Source organism: Microcaecilia unicolor, chromosome 3 (genome assembly GCF_901765095.1).
Source record: "Microcaecilia unicolor chromosome 3, aMicUni1.1, whole genome shotgun sequence".
NCBI lineage: Eukaryota > Metazoa > Chordata > Amphibia > Gymnophiona > Siphonopidae > Microcaecilia > Microcaecilia unicolor.
In genome coordinates, this window is record NC_044033.1 from 373,612,450 (window position 1) to 373,635,192 (window position 22,743).

The 22,743-nt window shown below is 44.0% G+C and overlaps 1 protein-coding gene across 1 annotated transcript in view; it reads left to right on the plus strand.

Annotated features, from left to right (window-relative positions):
• Positions 1-22,743, plus strand: part of NRBP1 (nuclear receptor binding protein 1) — a 220,912-nt gene that overhangs the window by 154,392 nt on the left and 43,777 nt on the right. Inside the window, 2 exon segments of the mRNA XM_030198591.1 lie at positions 3,688-3,823; positions 17,355-17,408. Coding sequence (XP_030054451.1) covers positions 3,688-3,823; positions 17,355-17,408 — 190 coding nt within the window.

The following is a 22,743-nucleotide window of genomic DNA, read 5'->3' on the forward strand; positions in this document are numbered from 1 at the left end:
TTCAACATGCCTTCTGCTGCTTGAGCAGCAGGCAAAGTGAGTCAGCCTGCTCCGGAGGGAACATATTGGCCAGGTCGGACAAATTGTGCACTGAGTTTCGCAAATGGATACTCGTGCAGAGCTAGTAGGATTGTATACAGGAGATGAGCATTGAAACCTGGTACATCTTCCTCCCAAAAGAATCCAGAGTTCTAGCTTTTCTACCTGGGGGTGCGAGGCGTGGTCCCTGGAACTCCTGGCTCTTTTGAGAGCGGAATCCACCACCATGGAATTGTGGCAACTGAGGTTTTTCAAAAACAGGTGCGCTGTGGATCTGATACTGGGTGTCGATCTTCTTGGGCATGACTGGGACAGACACAGGAGACTCCTAGCTCCTTACAGGGACTTCGGGGACTTCCTGGAGTATCTTGTGGAGAGGGACAGTCACAGACTCCCTAGGAGGTGACGTGTAGTCCAGGACCTCAAACATCTTGACCCTTGGCTTGTTCTCCACTGCCAAAGGAAAGGGAATAGCATCATCCATTTCCTTAACAAAAGAAGGGAATGAAAGGTTTTCTGAAGGAGACTTTCTCCTTTCAGTTGGAGGGGAGGAATCTGAGGGAATTCCATAAGTTATCAGAGGAAAAGTACCTTGGATCCTCCTCTGAATCCCATGAGTGCTCATCTTCAGCATCAGACAATACCTCCTAATCGGAGTGTCAAGACTGAACCTGCCTCAACATGGAGCAACGATGTCCTCGGAATGTTGTTGAGAAGTTGGTTTCCATCTCTATTCCAGCAATACTTCCTCCACCGATGTCAAGGGAGTGCCGGTTTGGGTGACAGTTGATACCGAGCAGCATGTGGCATTGGTGTCAGAGGCCGCACTGCTGGCTGAGGTCCATCAGGGGCCACAGCGGTAGGCAAGGTAGGCGCAAGCACCCTCGATGTCGATGCAGCCCATTGCATGAGGCCATCCAGCAGCCCAAGGAGGAAGGCCCGAATGCGCTCATTGAAGGCCGATACTGGGGAAGGCTAGTTTGCTTGCTCAGGCACAGGTTGCAGAACCGCTGGTGGCGATGAGGAACTGGGTTTTGGCTATTGGGAGGCCAGCGGCATCGGCACCTCCTGTATTGGGGGGGGGGGGGGGGGGGGGCGCCGATGCTTCTTGGATGCCGAATCCTACAATGCCCTGGAGCTCTCGGCACCATGCATCGAGGGTGACCGATGATGCTTCTTGGCCTTCGCCTGAAGTGTGTCACTGAGGCTTCTCTGTTCCGACGAGGATGACTTCTAATTCACACGTCGCCTCTGTGTCAGGTCTGATGATGGACGGTCTTGGGCCCTGCAAAGAAGGAGGCCTCGAGGCGGGTGGAAACTCACTCGATGCTTCACTGATCTCAGTGTCTAAGGATCTAGCTGCAGCCATGGTTACTTACGCTCCCGTTGCCAGTGCGACACTCATGAATGCCGACACCTCTGATGTCAAGGAACTGGATTTGGATCCAAAAATCTTCACGTTGAGCCTCTCTGGAAAATCTGGGTCCTCTTCTTCATGCGAAAACACAGTTAGTGGTATGGTCAGGCCCAGGGCTAAATTAAATGAATTGATGATGCCTGAAAAAGGGGCAAGTCACGACAAAAAAAAGAGGAAAAGTTTCCGGCCTAAAAGTGGACTGATGATGAAAAATACAGGAATCTAACTATTACGACTACTACTATCATTTCTATAGCGCTAGGAAAATGAACTAAAACTTAAGGGAAAACAAAGAAAGTAGTTTCCACAACAGGAACACAATAATGGGAGAATCAAATGTCCAAATTAGCCAATAGGCATCAAAACCGCTCTTTAGGACTGAATGATGTAAGGAGATGGCAAAAAAACAAACACCCTCTCCTCACTGTGGTAGAAAAGAACTGAGGAGACTGTGTTCACGCAGCAAGCGTGAAGGTACTCGCACATGTGAGGTGGAACATGTCTCGTGTTCCACAATGCTCTGTTTATACTTTTATAAATGCCGGACTGGGCGGACACATAGTTGGTGTCACCCACTTGTGAGAATTAATAAGCCTGCTTGTTCTCGTAGAAAATGCTTTACCTTTACTCCTGTATACTTCAACACCCTCTTTTCTTTGAGAGCTAACTTTTCCAAATAGCTTATTCAGATCAACACAGATTACTCTACCTTGGACACAGGACTCAGTAAAGTTGCATATTGGAGGTACTCAAGCACTCTGCCACAGAGCTAGTCTCTGTTCTTTTCCTTTGCTCTCTTCCTTCAGGAATCAACCTTTGTATACTTCAGTAGTTGCTGGTCTCTGTTTTCTGGCATGTAGGCTGAATTTTGTAGTGGCCTCTGGTAGACAAAAGGTGCTTTCATTTGTTTGGTACTTTCCTTGAGCTGACCACTTGTCAAATAATGTGCTGGCCATTCCCCTACCACTAACCTCTTGGTCACTCAGAGTAACCTGCCAAGCACTGCTTTGCTTGCACCTGTATATATGCTTGTTCACGGACAGCTTACACCCACCGACTAAATTCCTACTTGCCAGCCCCACAAACTATCCTCTTGTGGTTTCTAGGGTTGCTGAAACCACCATAACACCAGGGTTTTAAGTTCCTGGAAATGGTACTGACAGATCAAACACACAATACTGGGGTTGCCCAGCATATCACTTACACAGAGTGACTGATCAGCCACAGAAGGCTACCAAACTAGTTTATTAAGAGAGGAGGCGTAGAGTACTGGGGGGAAAATTGTAACTTGCATGGGAGAGGAATTATATAATTTTACCAGAATTTTTATTTCTAATTAGTGATCTTTCCACAGTGTGCAGTGACAGGATTTTGATTGAAGTTCGTTCTGCTTTACTTAAGACTGAAGATTTGTGGTATATTAGCTCATGGCCTTAATTCTGTAGAACCATTCATAATCCAGAGCACTGGATTTCTCACTGAATACATGGTGAAATGTTACATACTTGCCAAATGACAATACCACATTACCTGGAAAAACAGGCAGTTCAGTTAGTGTATGGTTCAGTTCTTTGATGTCTGGCTGAGAGACAAGGGGACCTTCAGGCCACCAGGGAATGCAAAGCATTGTACAAAGCAGGATGATACTTTCAAGTAGAGGAGCCCTCACTGGGAAGATAAAGCCACAGGGAGTTACAGTAGGCATATAAAACCCCTGTTCTGTGTCATAGGAAGAATGGTAATTGGCGTCCACCCACCACACCCTCTCCAGGGCTAAGAGAACTGCTTAAGCGTTATTAGTGGTTAGTTTAGGGAGCGTGGAATTGGAGTAGGAGATTGTACACACTTTAGGTTACAATGCTCACAGACTTCAAGCTGATCCTCTGTTAAGTCATTTAAAGCACTGTTAAAATCTCTTCTCTGAATCTTTTGATTCAGCTTCTTAAGCCTGCATTCTTCCTACCATTTTTCTTTCCTCTTGTTTTTCTTGTTTCCAGCTTTTGCCCTTTACTCACCCCCACCTTCCCCCCTTTGTCAGCACAGTATGAATTACTTTTTATTTGTGTGAACCACTTTGTTGCCTGTTCAAGCTCTATTTTGTGGTATTTCAAGTGTGCAGAATAAATAGGCAGCAGCAAAGCATTGATAGCTTATGAATGTGTTAAAATGGAAAAGCTAACAGTTCAGATTTCAGCTTCCTTAACTGATTACTGGTTATTTTCCTTCTACAGAAATGGTATCTACCCTTTGACAGCCTTTGGCATGCCCAGACCTCAGCAGCCACAGCAGGAAGTGGTAAAATCCCCTATTGTACCGCCCTCAGTGAAAACGCCTACTCCTGAACCTGCGGAAGTTGAAACTAGGAAGGTGAGTGTGAAATTCAGCAGCATGCCTTAAATTTACATATGTCCATATTTCTATACTCGGCTCAAATGGTATATGGTAGAAACTGGGTATGATACTATTCAGTGTTATGAGTAATTTCTCTCATCTGTTTAGCAGACCTAGGAAGACATTCAAACCATGGAGTCATGATGGTGCCAGTAGCATAGTGTGTAGCTCTCACAGCTGTTTGTTATGGTGAAGAAGGCAAGCTGAGGTTTATCCCTCTGAACCTCAGTTGCATTCTACTCTAGTTTCTACCAGTCCTATGGATGTTACCTTGGGCGTGAGGGTGAAAGCTCAGTGGCCCCTGGTGATCCCACTGCCAGGAGGGAGCGTCCGATATCAGCACTATCGCGCTGACTCACAATCTATGCCACTGCGTGGTACACCAAGTCCAGACCCAGATGCTCAGTGGAAGTTGTTGGAAGTTTTGGGGCCACAAAGAAAGGGCTCTGCATCTGAAGTTTCTCTTTCCAGGTCAACAGCTGACAGTAACGGTGGGAGACGTAGCTGCTGAACCGGAGCTAGATGTGGTACACTGAGCTGAAATTCACCATCATTAGCAACAGTTCGAGATCATTCTTCAGAGACCTCCGGTTTTTAGTCTGTTGCCGACTTAGATGAAGCGCTTTCTTTGCAGTTTGTCACTTTAACTTTGAACGTTCAGTCCAATACTTCCTCTATTAATACTCTTCAATCACAGATGAAGCAAAACTCTCTTTAGAAGAACATACTTACAAATCTATTCAAGAGATGAATGCATTTCTAATTAAAGAAAATTTCCTTATGAAATGGAAGATTGAATGTCTTATAACCCGAAGATTTGAAAATCTTACATTTTCCAATTTTCCTAAACTTCTTTGTTAAACCAAGAGACTTGTTTAAAAGTTATTTGAAGGAGACTTTGATTCCTCCAATAACTCAGGCTTTTTTGTCATCACCAGAAAAGTCTATTTTGGCACAAGGAAATCGTGACCCAGAAATAGATGTTTTAAATATGTCTGAAATTATGGAGACTTCAGTTCTGAATCTATAACTCTTGCTACCTTGGTGATAGCATTAGCTTTGCCTTATGACTGTGTCTGGTTACTCTGAATTCTTCCCCCCCCCCCCCCCCCCCCCCCCCCAAGAAAAGCAATGTTTTGTTTCTGGGGTCAGGAGTTTTCCTGGCCTGACCAAGGAAAAGTTTTCTGTTAGACCGGGTGTTAATTTTAAACCACATACACGTGGAAATGTTCAGTTGCATTGAGATGACTCATGAGACAGTATCCCATACTGTAAATTAAACTTAAGCAGACAAGTCTAACATAAAGGTAAAGTATCTCAACACAGATCACAATATCCTGAAAAGTATTCAAATACCCTACCTAATATGGCAAAATAGTTACGTAATTTAGCATACATCCTTTAACTTCATGTAATATAATAATTTGTACCATCAACGTTCCATGGCTGGCTGGCTGGGTTTGTAACATCCTGACATTAGCAAGCCTCCAGCGTTCCATTCCCTCTCACTGTCCCGCCCTCTTGTAAAGACGAAATGACAGAGGGCGAAACAGTAAGAGGGAAGGGAACACTGAGGCGAGCTGACATCAGGATGTTACAAACGCAAGCAAGACAACGGAACGCTGGACATGGAGGGGAGGACAGAATCGAGGGCAGGGCAGAGGAGAATCGACATGGATGGGAGGAGAGAATCGCGGGACACGGAAGGGAGGGCAGGGCAGAGGAGTACTACCTACCATTGGAAAGGGAGAAAAAAAATTGCGAAGTACTGAAAATTTCAATAGCTGGCTCAAAGCCATGTCACAAAGAAGGTTTTAGGTACATAGGAGGATGGGGCAATACATGGAAAAACAAAAGATTATATTGTAATGACGGGCTGCATCTCATTGTGGAAGAAAAAAACTCCTTGGGGAGAAATTTAGACAATATGTTTGTAGGCATTTAAACTAGATGGCGGGGGTGGCATATGGAGTCAGGTCACTTCAAGTGATCACCCCCAGCTAAAGCTAAAACAAGATGTGACAGTAGAAAAGAAAGCAATGAAAACAACAATCTTAGTCACTTCTTATCAGCACAGCAGAAAGTGAGACTAAACAAAAAACTAACGGAAGACAAAATGCCACTGAAATGTAGATGGAAATCGATGACCACAAGTGCTTGCAGTCTAAGGAACAAAGTTCATGACCTGCAAGCCCTGATGTTAGAGGCAGACTTTACGTTTTGCAATCACGGAGACATGGCTCAATGATTCCCATGAATGGGATGCAAGCATACGAGGCTATAATCTATTTAGGAAGGATAGAGATGGTCGTAAGGTTAGAGGAGTAGTTCTGTATGTGAGAAATGATATTGCAGCGACTAAAATGACAGGGGCCTGGGGAAAGGAAGAAGTGATATGGATCACCTTAAAAAGAGATGACGGAACCTCTGTCCACATGGGTGTTGTCTACAGACCGCCGACTCAGCGGAACTAGATAAAGATCTGGTCACAGATATCCATAAGTTGGGAAAGAAAAGACAGGTGCTGTTGCTGGGAGATTTCAATCTGCCAGATGTGGATTGGAAAGTTCCATCTGTGGAATTGGAAAGAAGTAGAACGATCGTGGGTGCTTTTCAAAGTGCTCTACTCAGACAAATGGTGATGGAACCCGAGAGAGGAAGTGACGCTGGATCTGGCGCTCACAAATGGGGATAGTGTATCAAATGTCCGAGTGGGTGCCCACCTAGGCAGCAGTGACCATCAAACAGTTTTGGTTTGATGTAACAGCTGCAGTTGGGGGCAGCCACTCAAAACTCAAAGTCCTGGATTTTAAGCATGCTGACTTTAGTAAATGGGGAATACCTGAGGAAGGAGCTGATGGGCTGGGGGGCATACGAGAAGTGGAAGGGCAGTGGTGCAGGCTGAAAGAAGCTATAAATATGGCTACAAACATTTATGTAAGGAGTAAATAAAAGCAAGAGAAAAAGGAACCAATATGGGTCTCCAAGCAAGTGGCTGAGAAAATAAAGGCTAAAGAGTTGGCGTTCATGAAATACAGAAAAGAGGAACACAGAGAGGTATACCGGATGAAACTGGAAGAAGCCAAGAGAGAGACGTCTGGCGAAAGTGCAAGCGGAAGAACAAATGGCTAGAAATGTAAAGAGGGACGACAAAAATTTCTTCAGGTATTAGTGAAAGGAGGAAGACTAAAAATGGAATTGTGAGACTGAACAATGCTGTGAACCGCTATGTGGATAATGAAAAAACAAATTTGCTAAACTAATTGTTCTGTTTTCACTGAAGAAAATCCTGGAGAGGACCACGATTGATTGGCAAAAGTACATATAAATAGAATGGATATAGGACCGTTCACGGAAGCGAGTGTGTATGAACAACTTGAAAATCTTAAAGGTGGACCAAAGCCATGGGACCGGACGGGATCCGCCCAGGATACTGAGGGAGCTCAGAGAGGTTCTGACGAGTCCTCTTAAAGATTTGTTTAATAAATCCTTGGAGGCGGGAGAGGTTCCATGGGATTGGAGAACAGTGGATATGGTCCATCTTCACAAAAATGGTGATGGGATAGAAGCTGGAACTAGAGGCCTGTAAGCCTCACTTCGGTTATTGGAAAATAATGGAAGCGATGCTGAAGGAAAGGATAGTGAATTTCCTGGAAGCCAATAAGTTGCAAGATCCGAGACAACATGGTTTTACCAAAGGGAAATCAAAGCCAAACGAATCTCATTGAGTTCTTTGACTGGGTGACCGGAGAATTGAATCAGGAACGTGCTATAGATGTAATCTACTTAGATTTTAGCAAAGCTTTTGACACGGTTCCCCACAGGAGGCTCTTGAATAAACTTGACAGGCTGAAGATGGGACCCGATGTAATGAACTGGATTAGGAACTGGTTGACGGACAGATGCCAGAGAGTGGTGGTTAATGGTATTCGCTCGGATGAGGGAAAGGTGAGTAGTGGAGTGCCTCAGGGATCGGTGCTGGGCCCGATTCTGTTCAATATATTTGTGAGTGACATGCCGAAGGATTAGAAGGTAAAGTTTGCCTTTTTGCGGATGATACCAAGATTTGTAACAGAGTGGACACCCTGGAGGGAGTGGAAAACATGGAAAAAAATCTGCAGAAGCTAGAAGAATGGTCTAATGTTTGGCAATTAAAATTCAATGCGAAGAAATGCAAAGTGAGGCACTTAGGGAGTAGAAATCCACGGGAGACATAGTGTAGGCGGTGAGAGTGTGATATGTACAGACGGGGAGAAGGATCTTGGGGTGATAGTATTTGAGGATCTGAAGGCGACGAAACAGTGTGACAAGGCTGTGGCCAAATCAGAAGGTTGCTGGGCTATATAGAGAGAGGTGTGAGCAACAGAAAAGGAGGTGTTGATGCCCCTGTACAGGTTGTTGGTGAGCCCCACCTGGAGTATTGTGTTCAGTTTTGGAGGCCGTATCTTGCTAAGTGTAAAAAGACTTGAAGCAGTGCATAGAAAGCTACAAAAATGGTATGGGATTTGCATTACAAAACGTATGAGAGAGACTTGCTGAGCTGAACATGTATACCCCGGAGGAAGGAGAAACAGGGGTGATATGATCAGATGTTCAATATTTGAAAGGTATTAATCCGCAAACGAACCTGTTCTGGAGACAGGAAGGCGATAGAACTAGAAGACATGAAATGAGGTTGAGGGGGGCAGGCTCAGGAAAAATGTCAGGAAGTATTTTTTCATGGAGAGTGGTGGATGCTTGGAATGCCCTCCCGTGGGAGGTGGTAGAGATGAAAACGGTAATGGAATTCAAAAATGCCTGGGATAAACATAAAGGAATCCTATTCAGAAGGAATGGATCTTCAGAAGCTTAGCAGAGATTGGGTGGCAGCGCTGGTGGTTAGGAGGCGGGGCTAGTACTGGGCAAACTTCTATGGTCTGTGCCCTGAAAATGGTAGATACAAATCAAGGTCAGGTATACATTAAAGTATGCATATGAGTTTATCTTGTTGGCAGACTGGATGATCGTACAGGTCTTTTTCTTCTGTCACCTATATTACTATTGCTAGGGTAAGAGTGGATAAACATGTCCTGCTGCAGTATGTGCAGCCCGAGTCACTCCTTGTGTTGTGAGACTAACAAGTTAGTTACTTCTTCCTTAAAGGCCTGGTTGAAGAGCCAAGCTTTCACCTGCTTCCTGAAGAAATAGTCTTGTGTTAAGCAGAGCCTTTCAGGCAGTGCATTCCAGAGTGTGGGGGCTACTCCACAGAAGGCTCGCTTGCGGGTATCACATCGTGTAATGTTTTTTTTGGAGAGGGTGTGGTTAGTGAAAGTCCTTGGGAGGACCTTAGTGTCCTTGGTGTGTGTGGAGGATCATCCTATTCTTCAGGTGCTCAGGGCCATTTCTCTCAGGGCCTTAAGATCAGACATAAGAGTTTTAAATTTAGTCCTGTATTGTACTGGTAGCCAATGAAGATTTTGCAAAAATGGTGTGATGTGGTCACGTCACTTGCAACCTTCTATGAGTCTTACATTGCAGTAAGCCAATCATGATGTTGTCATGGCATGCACAACTGGGATAAGATTTACCTTCTCGATGTCAGGAGAGAGCGGCGTTGCTGTTGCAAATAGTAGAATCAGCTCTTGAAGGTTGCTTGGATTTGGGGAGTGAAGAGTACAGTCAGATTCAACCTTACTCTGAGGTTCCTGACTTGTGATTTAAGGAGGAGTTTGTACTTCCCAAAAGGGATTTTTGATGTCAGGTACGTATCCCTTGGTTCAGAGAAGCTCAGTTTTACTTCAAGCTTTGTTGTGTTTAGCCCATTCTTGAATTGATGTTAGGTAATCAGTTTATTCAAGGCTGTAGTAAGTCAGGTTCAGTGGGTATGAGTAGCTACACATCACCCGCATATGAGAACTGAGTATCCATTGACTGAATCACTCAGCTAGTTGCTTGAGGTTAGATATTGAACAAAATAGGTGACGGTATTGATCCTTGTGGTACCCCACAGATCAGTGTCCATGGTGGTGATGAGTTGCTGCCAAACATTATGGATTGTTGCCTGTCTGGTAGGATCTGAACCAGGCAAGTACTGTTCCATTGATACCTGTTTGTCAGTCGTGCTAGTATGCTATCATGATCCAAAGTGTCAAAGCTGCTGAGAAATATAGCAGTACTAACATCGAGGCGAATCCCTTGTCTCGGTTTCTGTGAAGATCTAGTAGGGATACGAGGACAGTTTCTGTTCCATAACCTGGTCTGAATCCAGATTGACATGGATCTAGCCAGTTTCTCTCTTCTAGCCAGTCATTAAGTTGAACACAGACTGTTCTATGAGTTTCCCTAGAAACGGGATGTTGGATACTGGCCTGTAACTTTCAAGTTTGTCCTGGTCAAGGTTGGCTTTCTTTAGCAGAGGGCGAACCACTGCCCTTTTTAATGCTATTAGCAGTTGCCCATTAGAAAGAGAAGTGTTCACAATTTTTGTGGCGCCTCCTATGAGGCCCATACTTGCCTGCTTCACTATCTCTGATGGGGAGGGGTCGAGGGAGCAGGTAGTTGGTCGAAGGTCTCTTAGGATTTTCTCAAGATTCTCCTTTGTCATTGGGTTAAAAGTATCCCATCTGTCTTTGTCAGGGGGGGGGCAAGTTTGTGCACCCCCGATTAACTAGTTTGTGGGATTGCTTATAAGTTCTGGCGGAGACTTTTAATTTTATTGGCAAAGTATGCAGCAAAATCATTGCAGTTCAGTTTAGACTGGGCAGGCTGTTCTGTTGTGGGGGCTGCAGTAGGCTGTTTACTGAACAACTGCTTGGTTGAATTGGCAGCCTGTGCAATGCATTGAGAGAAACTGTTTTTTTTTTTTTTGTTCCTGTTAAGGCTTGGTGGTACTTTGCCATATGCTTTCTACTGTTTAGCCTGTCTTCATCCAGGCAAGATTTATGCCATTTCCTTTCTGTTTTCCTTCCTTTTTGTTTAAGGCTCCGAAGTTCTGGAGAAAACTAAGGTGAGCATTTGTGAGTGGGGCATAGGACCTTTTTAGTGGTGCTGTTTTCTTTAAGGTGTTGGCTAAGTGTGTATTCCAGATGTCAACTTGTTCTGACACTGTTTTCTTTTTATCCACATGTGGATAGTCCAAGGCCTCTAGGAAATTCTCAGTGGTCAGCTTTTTTTTGTCTCTGATCTCCTTCCAAGCTCTGGGAGGTGCCATTTGTTTCAGGTGGCCACTTAGGAAGAATTTAATTACAAACGGTCTGACCATGATAGGGTGTTTGTTTCAGAATTCTGGGATATCCACCTCTTTGTAGAATACCAGGTCTAGTAGTGACCCTTTTCGTGGGCTGTATTATTGATCACCTGTGTAAATCCTAGTGCTGTCGTTGTCCAGAAAGGCAGCTGTGGTGGTATCTGTGGTTTTGATGTGTAGATTGAAATCTCCCATGATCACCTGCCTAGGGTAATTCAGGGTCACTTATGTAATCAGGTCTAGTAGTTCTTGCACAAATAATGTGTTATGAGGTGCTCTGTATACCATAAGCAGCCAAACTGGTTTCTCCTCTTCAAGTTGGATTAAAAGAGATTCTGATTCATGTAGCTGGAGGATGGATATTCTACGCAGTTTGTATCCCGAATCAAGACTGCTACCCCTCCACCCTGTGTTCCTGGTCTTGGTTGATGTTGGATATTGAAACCTGTTGGGCATAGTTCAGCCAGTGGTAAACCCCCACTTTCATCTAGCCAGGTTTCACTTATTCCTAGGATGTCAAGATGCTGTTAATTTATGGCAGCATGGATCACCAAGGATTTCTTTGCAGCTGATCTGGCATTCACCAGTCCTATAGTTCCCAAGGGTGGTCTGGGGGTGCTGGGAGTAGCTTTGGTGTGGCAATGAGGTGATCTTTTAAGTACTGTTTGTAGGTGTTTGACCTCTTGCACTTTTGCCTTCTGTTTGGTTAGTGGGGATTATGGTTTCCTCTCCCACACACCCACTGGGATGCTTGCATAGTCTTTGGGACCAAGGCACACTTTTTGTGCCAGATGCTAGTTAGGCAATGCACGGTTAAGGCTTTACATAATCTAAAAGAGCAGGTTGCAAATTCAGACCAGGCCTGTGAGATTAGTCTTCCAGCAATTGAGAAAAAATGACTGTACTTAGCACTTTTATGTGAATTTCTTTGCAGAGTGGTTGATAGTTGCCTTTAGTTTTAAGGAATCTAACAGATTCAGAATTTTAGAAATAGATTATACAGTTAAAATAAAATTTTAACTCACGGATTGCAGGTATGACCTTTATAGCTTCTGGTTCTGATATCCTTGGATGGTCCAATTGATGCAGGTTGCTTTAGGCTTTTTCTTTGTTGTCTGGGAGGAGGGTTAGATGTAAATAAGGATCCAGCTCCGATCCCAGGGCATGAGGAGAGTTATTTGTAATATGAAGGTAAGACAAAAGTTTCCTTTCTCCAGCCAAAATAAATGAAAGAAGTTCAAAGTAAAATTGAGGACTTGGGCCTCAACACAGACTGAACAGAAGTCAGTAAAAGTTTGGATTGTGAATAAGCAGAAAATGTAATTATTTAATCTAAGTTGCAGAGCCTGATGTGAATCCATATCTCATTTCCTTAGGCGATACATTTCAGTGTGTCGGGATCCGTGGTGGGAGTAGCAGTATAAGAACTTCATAGGGCATAGTTATGTGAAGTATGTGCAGACATAAAAGATTTGGGTGGGGCGCATAAAGTGCTTCCATGTAAAAAGGAGAGAGGGACTTGGGGGTGATTGTGTCTGATGACCTTAAAGCTTCCAAACAGGTAGAAAAAGCGACGGTCAAAAGCCAGAAGGATGCTTGGGTGCATAAAGAGAGGTATGACCAGCAGGAAAAAGAGATGATAGTGCCTTGTATAGTCTCTGGTGAGGCCCCATTTAGAATACTGGTGTGCCGTTCTGGAGACCACACCTATGGAAAGATATAAACAGGATGGAGTTGGTCCAGAGGTCGGCTACAAAATTGGTAAGCGGTCTTGAACACAAAAAATATAGGGACAGGACTTATGAACTTCAACATGTATACACTGGAAGAGAGGAGGGTGATAGGAGGTATGACACGTTTAATATCTCAAGGGCATTAATGTACAGGAAGTGAGCCTTTTTCAACAGAAGGAAAACTCTGGAACAAGGAGCTATACAATGAAGTTAAGAGGGAATAGGGTTAGGAAGAATCTAAGAAAGTATTATTTCACAGAAAGGGTGGAGGTCTTGGAGTCGAGGACTGTGTCAGAGTTTAAGAAAGCATGGGATAAGCATGTGGGATCCACTTAGGAAAAGGAAGAGTTAGAGGTTATAGAGGATGAGCAGACTGGATGGGCCTTTTGGCCTTTATCTGCAGTCATGATTCTATGTTTCTAGGTGACAAGCATTCTCTTATTTAGAGTATGACTGCATAGTGTCTATAGCAGCTCTCCCAGAATGAACTTGTTTCGAAGGGGGCATCTCATGTTAGGTCCTCCAGTGCACAGTTCTTGTTCAGACAGGAGTTTCAACATGTTTTTTTAAACTTTAGATCTCGCACCTTTGATCTTTTTCAGGAAAGCATCCTTAAAGGCCTCATCTTCACTTTTTTTTCTTGCAGTCTTATTTCTACAACACACAGAATATCAGAACCTCTAAGCCTTATTGTACTTTCTTTGATTTATAGAGTTACTGTCAGTTCTTCCTAAGTGTCTTCCTTTCCAGGGAATTAGGTACTCATTCCTTCTTTCCTACAAAGAGCCTGGTTTGGAAGTTAAGAACACATCATTGTATTTGGTGGGCATCAGTTTACTCATCACTTCATGTAAGATGAAATCAGGAAGGACAACGGCCACTGGGAGGTACAAAGATAGGCAAAGGTGCCTAAAAAGCTACTACTGATTTGTTGTCTTAAGAAAATGTATCCCTTGTAATGTATCATGTAAAAAGTCACCCGCTTGGGATGAAGAGCACATCTTGTGAGAAGGTGACAGCTCCAGACCAGAATTGTGTGGTGCACCAGTGAAATTTGTAGAGACACCCTGGCCATTGCCCTTATATTCCAGAATACTCCTGGCTCGCTGTTTTGGACCTTGGAGGTGGTGATGTCAGAGTTGATGTACGTGATGAAGAATGTGTGTCCCATCCTTCTTGATGTCTAATCCTCATGTCTCCTCGGGGCCAGGTCTGATGATGGATGGTCCCGGGGCCTGCACAAGCAGGAGGCCTCAACAAGGTGGAGACCCACTCGATGCCTCACTGCTTCCAGCGTGCCATGGCCACTCAGCAGCCATGCGTACCTTTACTCTCGACATTGATGCGTCCCTTGATGTCGACTCTGTTGACCTCGATGCTGAACGTCGAAGGACCAAACCGAGCCCCAAAAGGTTTCTCTCTGGGCTTCTTGAGCAAGTTGTTTTGCTCTCCTTCATACAAAGACAAAGGGCACAACAGCCGGGCAATGGTCGAGCACAAGGCACTGGATGCACCAAGAATGTGTATCTGTACCTGAGATGGTCCGGTTGAAACCGAGTACAATATTTGAAGCCCCTGGGAGACATGACATGGAAGGAGAAATCGCACCAGCGAAATCAAACTCTATTGTGCCATGAAAAGGGGCACAAAAAGGGAGAAACCCAACCATGCGGCCCAAAAAAAAGGGCCGCTGCAAAAAAAAACAACAAAGGAAACTTCAAACTGGGGAAAAATTATCTAAAAAATTTTAAAGGAATGAATTATTTATTTTTTTATCAAAATGAAATGAAAAACTGAAAGTAGAAAAAACCTTAAGTGAAGGCTTTTCCCGGGCACTAAAATGAGCCACAGAAAACGCTGTTCTCTTCTCGTGAGGAAGAAAGAAAACTGAGGCGTTCGTGGGTGGGAAGTCATTCCGCGCATGCGCGGTGCACTGCGGTATGTGCGCCAGAAGGCTCTGACAAAAGCGGTTTTCTTTTTGCTATTGCAAATGCCAGTGCGCGGGCCAACACGGACATCGACCCAGTTGTGAGAACAACTCAGCCTATTTGTCCTCCGGAGAAAGAGAGGATCCCCCAATCCCCTATGTAGAAAGAGGATGGAATGAAAGGGATCGCTTAGGAAAAGGAAGAGTTAAGGGTTACAGAGAATGGGCAGACTGGATGGGTCATATGGCCTTTATCTGCCCTCATGTTTCTATGTAAATGATCTTCATTCACACTTAGAGCATAGAAGGATAGAGACCAACTGAATTTTGGTTTTAGTACCAAAAACCGGACTGAAAATCCGAGTTTGCCAGGGCATTTTTGGCTGAAACCGAAACTACCCACCCCTACTGCCACACAAGCCTCCATTCCCCCCTCCCCCACTACTCCACACAGCTTTCCGTGTGCAGTGGAAGGGGGGGTGGGCCTGACCGGCTTCATTTTCACTTCAGTTTCTGCCAAAACTGAGTGACCAATTTTTGGTCACACATTCGGTTTCAGCAGAAACCAAAGATCCTAGGTTTTGGTGTGGCTCTGTAGAAGGATATAATGGCAAGAGTTCTGCATGCCACTCTGTGTACATCTTGTTTTGCAGACTAGATAGACCATACAGGTCTTTACCTATTTGTTTGGAAGATAACATAGTAAATAAGACAGAGTTGAAGCTTATTTTAGGCTGCCTGCCTTCCTTTTTTTTTTTTTTTTTTTTTGGGGGGGGAGGGGGGTAGTAGTGGGTATTCTGACTTGACAAAAAAAAAATTGCCTACCTTGAGAGTCCTTAGATAGTTTCACTTGTGGGGTAGTCCTGCATGTTACTGCTAATAGGTGTGTTTCAAGGACAGCAGTTCACCAGTCATATACCTGCACTTGGGGCCAGATCCTATATAAAATAATACTCACCTCCAACGTTCTATGGTCTGCCTGCCTGTGTCCTGACTTTCTCCACAGTGGTCTGCTAGGCTCCGAAGCCCTAGCTGATGTCACTAGAACCATTATGACGTGAACAGGGTTGAAAAAAAAACAAAACCTCACAGCTGATCCACGCTTCTCTCCTCCCTCCCCACCCCCCCCCCCCCCCCCCCCCAGAACTGGCTCGCAAACAAATTGGAGCTCAAAAATAGAAAAGGCTCGAGACTGCCTGACGGCAGTGATGCACTCAACAACCTCCCTCCACAGTTACTGCTGAGCTGGCCATCGCGCAGAATTACGGAAACACCCCCTCCTCCCCCCGGGGCACATCAACCCCCCTCGCCACAGCAGCTGCTCTGTACCTCTGACCTGCACATCTCGCCCTTCTGCTGATGACATTTCCTGTTTACACAGGGGTTGGACGTGCAGAGGAAAGACTCCAGGACTAGTTGCGGACAGCACCACGCCGATCGCTGTCACAGCAAGGATAAAGGTCAGAAAGCGCCACAGGCATGAGACGAGGGAAGAAAGGGGGGCGCGGAGAAAGTCAGGACAGCTGCCAATTCGCAACAGGCTGCACATGAAAGGAGGGAGGGAGAAAGAAACCATAGCATGAGGGAATGAAAGAAAAACGATTGCAGGAAGGAGGGAGGAAGGGATGACCCTTGAACTGGGACGGAGGATGGGAGGGACGATCCTGGAACCTTGGGGGGGGGACCCTGGAACTGAGAGGGGGGAAAGAGGGAGGGAACAACCCAGGAACTGGGGAGGAGGAGAGGGGGGAACATGGAACTGGGATGGGAGGGGGGGGCCCCTGGCACACTCATGCTCACACACACCCTCTCTCTCTCTCTCTCTCTCACAGACACATTCGCACCCAGTCTCACTCTCTCTCTGAACACACACACACACACTACCTCTCGCACATTCACTCTCTCACAGAGTCAGTCTCACACACACTCTCTCAAACATACACACTTGAGGAAAACCTTGCTAGCGTCCATTTCATTTGTGTCAAACGGGCCTTTTTAACTAGTTATATATATTGTTCCCCAAGTTCTAACATTTGAGGTCTCTCCTTGATTAAGTAGGAAGTAAGCTTTAGATCTAATAGCTTTCCATGCTAGTGAAACAAGTCCCTAAACTCTACCTTGTCTAGTTTAACATGTAAATCTGGCCATGCCTACACCCCCAGGGCATTCTGTGAGCAGAGGCATGGAAGTATCTTAGAAAGCTCTGGAAGCGGATATCTGACCTTATCCTGGCAAAGTGGTGGTGTCCTCTTGTATGACTGGTAATCTGCTGTCTTCGGTGAACATCCATTACAGGTAAGAGACTTTTAATTTTAAGGTAGTGTTAAGTGAACTGGATAAATGTATTTCCGTTACTGCTTAGATGTGCTTTGGCTGTATCAGTGAATTACCATCCTTTAGTCTTATGTAGTTTCACAGTGTGTTGTAGGTTATCCCTCACCATTAGTTGCTTCATGAGGTCTGTGCTGCTTTGAATGCCACTTTTGTTAGTGTGCAAAAGTGGGTAACATGGCAGTTGGGGAAAATGGACAAGCTTACTTTTGTTTCTTAAGGTTTTGTAAGTCAGCAATTGAGCTTGAATAGGAGTGAAGAAATTGTTTTTTGTTTTTTTTTTGTTCCTAGGTAGTTTTGATGCAGTGTAACATTGAATCTGTCGAGGAGGGTGCCAAGCATCATGTAAGTTCTTGTTTTTGTTTTTTTTGTTTAGGAGGAGAGGGGAATTGCAAATTTTGTTGTGTAATTTGGTTGTGAACAATAAACCTAATATATATGTTCTGTTGCTCTAATAAAGCTCATTGCCGGTGAGGAGCCAGTGGTATGCCTGGGCAGAGAGGCTGGCCAGTTTTTGGCTATCATGTTGCTTCCTATTAAGTGAAATTTTAGAGATCATCCCTTTTAGACTAGAGGTTTTAGGGATTGTCTGGGGTTATATTAATCCCCCCCCCCCCCCCCCCACCCCCCCCCCGCCCCCCGAGTATATATAGATAATGTGAATTGTAGAATACAAATTTTAACCATTTTATCTCAAAACTCTCTCTGTGGAACTTTTTGGGCAAAAAAAATCTCTCCTCCATCTCAAAACATTGAAAAAAAAATTGGAATTGCTGTGTCATATCAGACATTCTTAGGACTTAATTTGCATACATACACAAAATACACCTGTGGAGCAGCGAAGTGGCAGGGCCAGATGTGACTGTTATTCCACCACAAATGTACTGCACATTTTCTTCATCCTTTAGGTCAGCATTCTGGTAAGCAAAGGATAGCTAGGGGTGCTAAGCACTGATGGGAGGCGGGGGGTATAGAATCACTGGTGTAAGGAATAAGAAAAGGGTATTTGCTTTGTACCCTCATGATCCTGGTTCTTCATACCAAGGCTCTGGCTCTGTGGTTTCCCCAGTGGTGTTAGAGCCCACAGGTGTCAACTCGCATTCCCTGGTGACTCAAGTTCCCCATTATGACACTAATTTCCTTTCCCTGGAAAATTGCCCTTACCAGCTATTCCCATCTCTCCTCCTTTGTCCAGTAAACCACAGACCACTTAAAGCTAAGATGAGCTGCCTCTCCTCTGCACTGTCTGCACTTCTCAGCCTCAGATGGGTGGGAAGGATTGAGGAATTCAGAAACATGGCCTGCTTTTCCTTTTGAGTGGTAGGGGAGGAAGAGAAGCCCTTGCATGCTTTTCTCATTCTATCACCAAATCAGCCCTTCCCACTCTTTTCTCACTTGGACTTCACAGTACCTTCACTCTTCACTCCTGCCCCTCTCCCACACATACATTCCTCCTCCGCCCCACTTGGTCACCAGGGCAGAGGCGATGGGGCCCAAGAAGCTGATAAAGTAGAAGCAGTGGGCCTGACAGGCATTCGTTCCTTTGGCCTTGTCTCTTTACCCTTTCTCCCAGTTGTACAGTGGAAAGCTGCAGAAATCAAGACCATATTTCCTGTCCTGTCTCATCTGAGTTAACAGCTTCAGCTGATTTGGTGTGCTTTCTCTGAATTATGGCAGTCAAATGATCTGTGTTCATTTGGCTCTACCCAATTTCTATGGGGGAGCCAAAATTGGCTTATACTTTTAGCTCTGCCCTATGTTTTCAGGACCCAGAAAAATGAACAGGTTTTTTTTTTTTTTTTTTTGGGGGGGGGGGGGCTGCCGAAGTCAATCCTGAATAACAGACATAAGGGCTTGAATTGGTACACTTAAATTCTGAACAGAAATTCCACTTGAGCAGCAGTGCCAGATTGATGCTAATTCACCCAGTGTTAGGTCTGTTTTCTCTGTAGTGTGTGCTACAGGACCACCTCTTCTCCCTACTGGTTTCCTTCATAATAGGACAGGGGCAGAGCTCAGAAACCTTTTCTTTCCTGTTCTGAAGGGACCAGTAGGGAGAAGAGGTGGTCCTGTAGCACACACTACAGAGCAAATAGACCTAAAACTGGTGCGAATTAGTACCAGTCAGGCACTGCTGCTCGTCAAATTTCTGTTCATGTTTTTCTGAGCATGTGTAGTTCTCCTGTAGCCACTTGGTTCTTAGGTCTTTGCTCTTCAACTAGATTAACTCAGGCCTCCTCCTTATTTTTTTTCCCCTTCCCTTTCATTACTTTTGTCAGAGAAAGCCCCATTGAGTAGTGATAATACCACAAGGTATATGGTACTGACGGTAGTTATGGAGCCAACAGCTATAATATTGCATGGAAGTAAGAAATCTGAGGACATGTAGGATAGTTGTATTCTTACATCTGTGTGATGTCATCCTGTCAGAGCCTGGTGCAAGCACTCTTACTTTGAGGCTTTTGGCATTGGCCCCACTGTGCATGTGAGTGCCTTCTGACCTGATGCAAGAGCACAGGACCCTCAGTCTATTTTTTTTTTGCAGAGCTAGGAGGTTGCGTCTCAATCTCATCAGCGATTTTTGCACCACGTGTTTGTGCCTTCCTATCAAGGTATTTTTGCTTTATTTTTTTTTTTCAGTATTCCTTTTCCCTCTATTTTTTTGTAGTGTTTTCAACTCTTTTCTTTTTTTGTGGCTCAGGAGAGGCTCTTAGGCTGGAGCACCAAGCTCAATTTGAGGTAAGCCCCTTTTTGGCCTCATCGCTGAGCCTTTTGATTTATGCACTGTTTTTGATATACCCCAGAAGACTCCCAGTAGCTTTGAATTGCACCCAATGTAATTGGGTGATATCTAGCACTGACCCACACAGTTGTGTGGGGTGCTTGTCGCCTGACCATGATCATCTGTGTTTCCATTTATTGGAAATATGTTTATTGAGCAAATAAAGCATGTAAGTACAAAGCAAGTCTGGTACATATTTTGACAAAATTAACCCCCCACACCTTCCTCCTCCTCCTCCTCCCCCTGCGTGAACCTCATAACAAACAATAGTAACAAGGTAACATCTTGATGAAACCACCAATGGTGGAGAGCCTGTGTTCTTATAGCTCTCCACCAGATAACTACAACTTGGCAGGTAAAAATGAACAGTCTGAACAACAATCCCCGAAATGGCTCCCGCCCTCCTGCTGTAACATAAAGGCAGCATCAGTATGGTAGTGTGATGTCACCAATTATAAATCCATCTCATTAAGTATTAAGCTGTAAAGATGTATATAAACTCCCCACATTGCCCAAAATCGTTTCTTATGCGTAATAGTTAGGCAAGCATCCCAAGATTCCATCACCATAAGGTTATGGAACATATTCCTCCAGTGTCAAAAGGGGGATAAGTGATCTAGGACCCAATGTTGCAGTAAACATTGTTTACTAAGTATACAAGATTTATAGAAAAAAATACATTCAGATTGGTTAAGTGGTCCACTATGGTCTAATTTCCGAAACAGGATAGCCAACAGAGATGGAATGATAGTCTTATTACTACTACTACTTACCATTTCTATAGCGCTACTAGACGTACGCAGTGCTGTACACAAGGGCTCCAAAAAGTGTAGTAGTCTATTCCAATAGCTCTGAACTAGTAGGCATAACCAAAATGCATGGGATAGTTATCTTGTCCCTGCAAGATATCCGGAATGGGTAGAATACAATATCAACACAACTCACAGTTCCACCTTATATATACTAAGCTTGGGGGCACTTTGGCAGGCACACCATAAAAAGTGGAGAAAAAAAGACTTCAGAACAACCGGTATCACCTTGTTTTAAAGGACACGCCTTAATGTAATGAGGGAACCATATATAATCATGTGTCTTCACAAAAAAAATTCCACATACATTTTCAAAGAGGCACTGCCATGTGTCTCCACAAACTTTGTAGGAGACTCTATTCACTCATTTAAGCTTGGAGAATCATACTTAGCTTAACGCACGGATGTCTTCATCATTTTTCATTCAATCCAGGTCAAAATAATATTTTGTTCCAAAGTTTTCTTCAAATCCCGACAGGGAAACCCTGTTTCGCTATTTCTTAGCTGCCTCAGGGGAATATTTTTCTTTCCTTCTCATCCAAGCATTTTAAATTCACGTGCGTCTCCAAGACACCCTGGAACAGAAAGTGCCCCCAAGCTTAGTATATATAAGGTGGAACTGTTTGAGTTGTGTTGATAGTTATCTTGTCCCCCATATTTAGCACAGACAGAAGAGGCTACACAACCAGCATAATTGTTTCGGGGAAAAATACGATCTAGTAAGTATATGAAACTGACTTTCTGTGAATTGCACTATGTATCATAAATTGAATATTTGATAGTTTTCAAAAGGTCATCCTGTTGTAGGTGAACCCCAAGCTCTTCACTCCATCTCTTTATGAGGAGGTCAGAATTCTTTGTGGAGAGATTTGTTAAGAATCCTAGAAAGTTTAAACTGGAACTTTTTCTAGAGGTAGAAACTTAACAGCCAAAGAACTTTAAAAGATAGTAAGAAGGCTCAAATCTTGTTCTAAAAGACAGTTATTTTCTGTTGTTTGTTTGCTGGAGAGGTAACACTGCTACTGAGCTGAATTAGGTGTTAATTAAGGTGTGAGGAAGTAGAATATTTGCAAAAGTTAAGGGCAATCTGATTACTAAGGTAGCTTGAAAGGGTCTATTTGAAGCAGTCCCCTTAGATTCAAAACTATATGAAAAGGAAAGGTCCCACACTTTTTCTGAGAAGTCCTGAGAGAAGGACATTTCTCTGGTAAGTGAACATTATTTTGATTTGTACTTTGGGAACTTAGATTGGGATTTAAAGAAGGATTTGTAGGTTAGTGATAGGCAGAATAAAAATATAAAAAAGCAAACTTTATCAACGAATCTCCATACTTTCTTTCCCCTAGTTTTAAAACTTGAACTTTGTACTACAGCATTTACAGCCTATAGCAGACACAGCAGGACATAATTTAGTCTTCATCCCACCCACCCCTAGCAAAACTCTTCATTTATAGTCAGTTATTGTAATTAGGATAACAAGTGAGGAGTGCTCTTAGAGTTTTAATTACATTTCATTACTTTTTAAGAAGAAAACACAATCACACAATATACCATATAAGCTAAAGACATTTTTATATTAGGCTAATATCCTTAATAATTTAGCAAGTTTTAAATTATTGAAACACTCAAAAAAATATTAAGATGGAGACAGCAGTCCATCAGCGAGAGGGATGCTATCCAGTCTTCTGCCTTGTCACATGTATGATTAGCTCCCAGTTGGTGAGCGGTTATATGTGTGTGCCCGATGCAAAGAGCTAGCTCTCTGAGAATGGGTTCGTTCTCTTGAGGCCAGACTTCGTGGAGCTAAGGGAGACAGAGGTACATAGAGAATGACCTACAGGGATGTTGTAGAGAAGTCCCATCTCCAGTCTGGCAGCCCCTGTGCTGCCTTGGAGGAGGGAGGTCTCCTAAAATGAAAGCATCACCCTGGTAAAGTAGGAAGTACTCCTGTAGTGAGGATCTGCTCACCAGGAGATATACTATCCTCTCACACCAAGGATATGTCGCTGAGAACTTCTGCCCGGGTGGGAAGGGTTAGGACAGCTGTTGTAGTTGGTGAGTCGATCATTAGGCATATAGATAGCTGGGT